This window comes from Austrofundulus limnaeus, unplaced genomic scaffold (genome assembly GCF_001266775.1).
Source record: "Austrofundulus limnaeus strain Quisiro unplaced genomic scaffold, Austrofundulus_limnaeus-1.0 Scaffold975, whole genome shotgun sequence".
NCBI classification, from domain to species: Eukaryota; Metazoa; Chordata; class Actinopteri; order Cyprinodontiformes; family Rivulidae; genus Austrofundulus; species Austrofundulus limnaeus.
Genome location: NW_013953377.1, coordinates 78,670 through 80,633, shown reverse-complemented (window position 1 = coordinate 80,633; position 1,964 = coordinate 78,670). Strand labels below are relative to the sequence as shown.

Below are 1,964 nucleotides of genomic sequence, written 5' to 3'. Positions count from 1 at the left end.
TTGTTTACCTGCCCGGTCGGGCAGGCATTGGGACACACCCACCTGCCTGAATATGAGTTTTACCTGCCCCGGGCAGTCGGGCAATAGGATTTGTTGAACCCTGATTTTCTGTTTTTTCTTCCAGAATATTTTAGAAAAACTCACGTCTGTAATGAAGATTAAAATGCGTTTCACCCAAACCAAGAAGAACACATGACAATAAGCTCAGGCCTTTAAGTGACTGCTGATATGTGACCCAGTGACTGTTGTGCAACAGAAATCAGTGTGTAAAGATGACGGATCAGTGCTCAGACAGGTCCGTGTGCATCAGACTGCAGCTCTGCTAACTTCTAGCTTTTAGCTCCACAAACTACAACTGGAGTCTGATCTTTGAGTTGAAATTTTTATTTTGGGAATCTCTTTAGAGGAAAATACCTTTGACATTGTTGGATTTTTAAATAAATTCAGTTTATCTGTTGTGTCAAAGAATCCAGCAAACACAAGTTCTTTAGGTACGTCCTCACAACACGGCAGCTAAAAGCTCACCTGACACCATCAGATCATCATGTTATTAAAACATTTATTCAACTTTAAGTAGGGGTTTTACAGAAAACACTTGGTTTTACCATAAAACTTATTTTTGACAACTATGTTGTAAGCTAGCTGAAATAAGTTTTCAGTTTAGCCCGACACAGTGTTGTGATGTTACTGATAAAAACAAAAACAGGAGCTGCTGCAACAAACACTTTACAAACTAAATGATTCAGTGGTGGAAGATAAGGAGAGAAATGATCCATCCTTCTGACACAGTCAGTTCAAAACAACTTGTTCTCATTCTTTATGACTCAAACACTGAACCTTGTTGCACTCCACTGCTGCTGACATCTAACTACAGCTTCTTCAGGTTTGATTTCAGGCTGAGAACACAGAGAAGTGGATCAAACTGTTAGAACAAGTTTAAAACACCATCAGAGTTCAGATAGAAAGACCCTGAAGGCTCCGACAGTAAAACCACCTGATGGTGACAAACAGTCTGCAGCTCCATCAGACAGACTGAAGAACCTGCTGCAGGTTCTGAGAACACCTCGTCTCATGAAGCCTTCTGGTCCTGTGGCTGCTGGGGGAGCTTCTTCCGGTCCTTCCCAGCATTCCTCTTCCTCTTCTTGCTCAGAAACGTCTCCAGTTTGCCTCTCTTCTTCAGCTCCAGATATTTATCAGCCAGCTGCAGCTTCTTCTTGTCGGCTGCAGGAACAGAGACAGAGTGTTTGTAGTTGGTTTTAACTGCATCAGTTGTTTTTAAATGTACATAGAAGGAACACATCATGTCACTGTGTTTACCAGCAGTGTGCATGTAATCATGTGTGGTCGCAAGTTTTACCAAGAATGCAGAAACATGTTGGAATAAATGCACAGAAAGTCTGCGTGTATGGCCGTCAAATGATTTAATTCTGAGCAACAACAGAGCAGAAGTCAAACAGGAAGTCTGTCGTGTTGTGACTAGCTCCTTAGCGGAGAGCGGCCTGATAATATAACATTATGTGAGATGCTTACAACTAATCATAGTTCGCCAACTGTGAACCATCTAACCAATGACAGAGCTGTCAGCCCGGAAACACCTTATCAAAAATAAAACAGGTCATGCATTACTGGAGTCTTGAAGACTGGGCCGATAGATTAAAACAGCCAAAACTAGTTAATCATAAGATATGATTACAGAACAGTGTCAAGGTAGAACAGATATAAATAATTAATCCATAACAATCCCTCCTCTTGAGTAAACAATACTCAAATCAAATCAAAAGGAATAATTATTAAAAGTCCAAACACAAAATGTATCACCCAACAACAAATACAATGTAAAAATAAGGGGAAAATAGTGCAAGTTAATTGATGACCAACAACATATACACTCACCGGCCACTTTATTAGGTACACCTGTCCAACTGCTCGTTAACACTTAATTTCTAATCAGCCAATCACATGGC

At 40.5% G+C, this 1,964-nt stretch overlaps 1 protein-coding gene across 1 annotated transcript in view; it reads right to left on the bottom strand.

Moving 5' to 3' along the window:
* Positions 1 to 368: 368 nt before the first annotated feature.
* rrp36 (ribosomal RNA processing 36) overlaps positions 369 to 1,964 on the bottom strand; it is a gene marked incomplete at its 5' end in the record, with an annotated part of 27,818 nt that continues 26,222 nt past the window's right edge. The window contains 1 exon segment of the mRNA XM_014029925.1: positions 369 to 1,221. Coding sequence (XP_013885379.1) covers positions 1,070 to 1,221 — 152 coding nt within the window.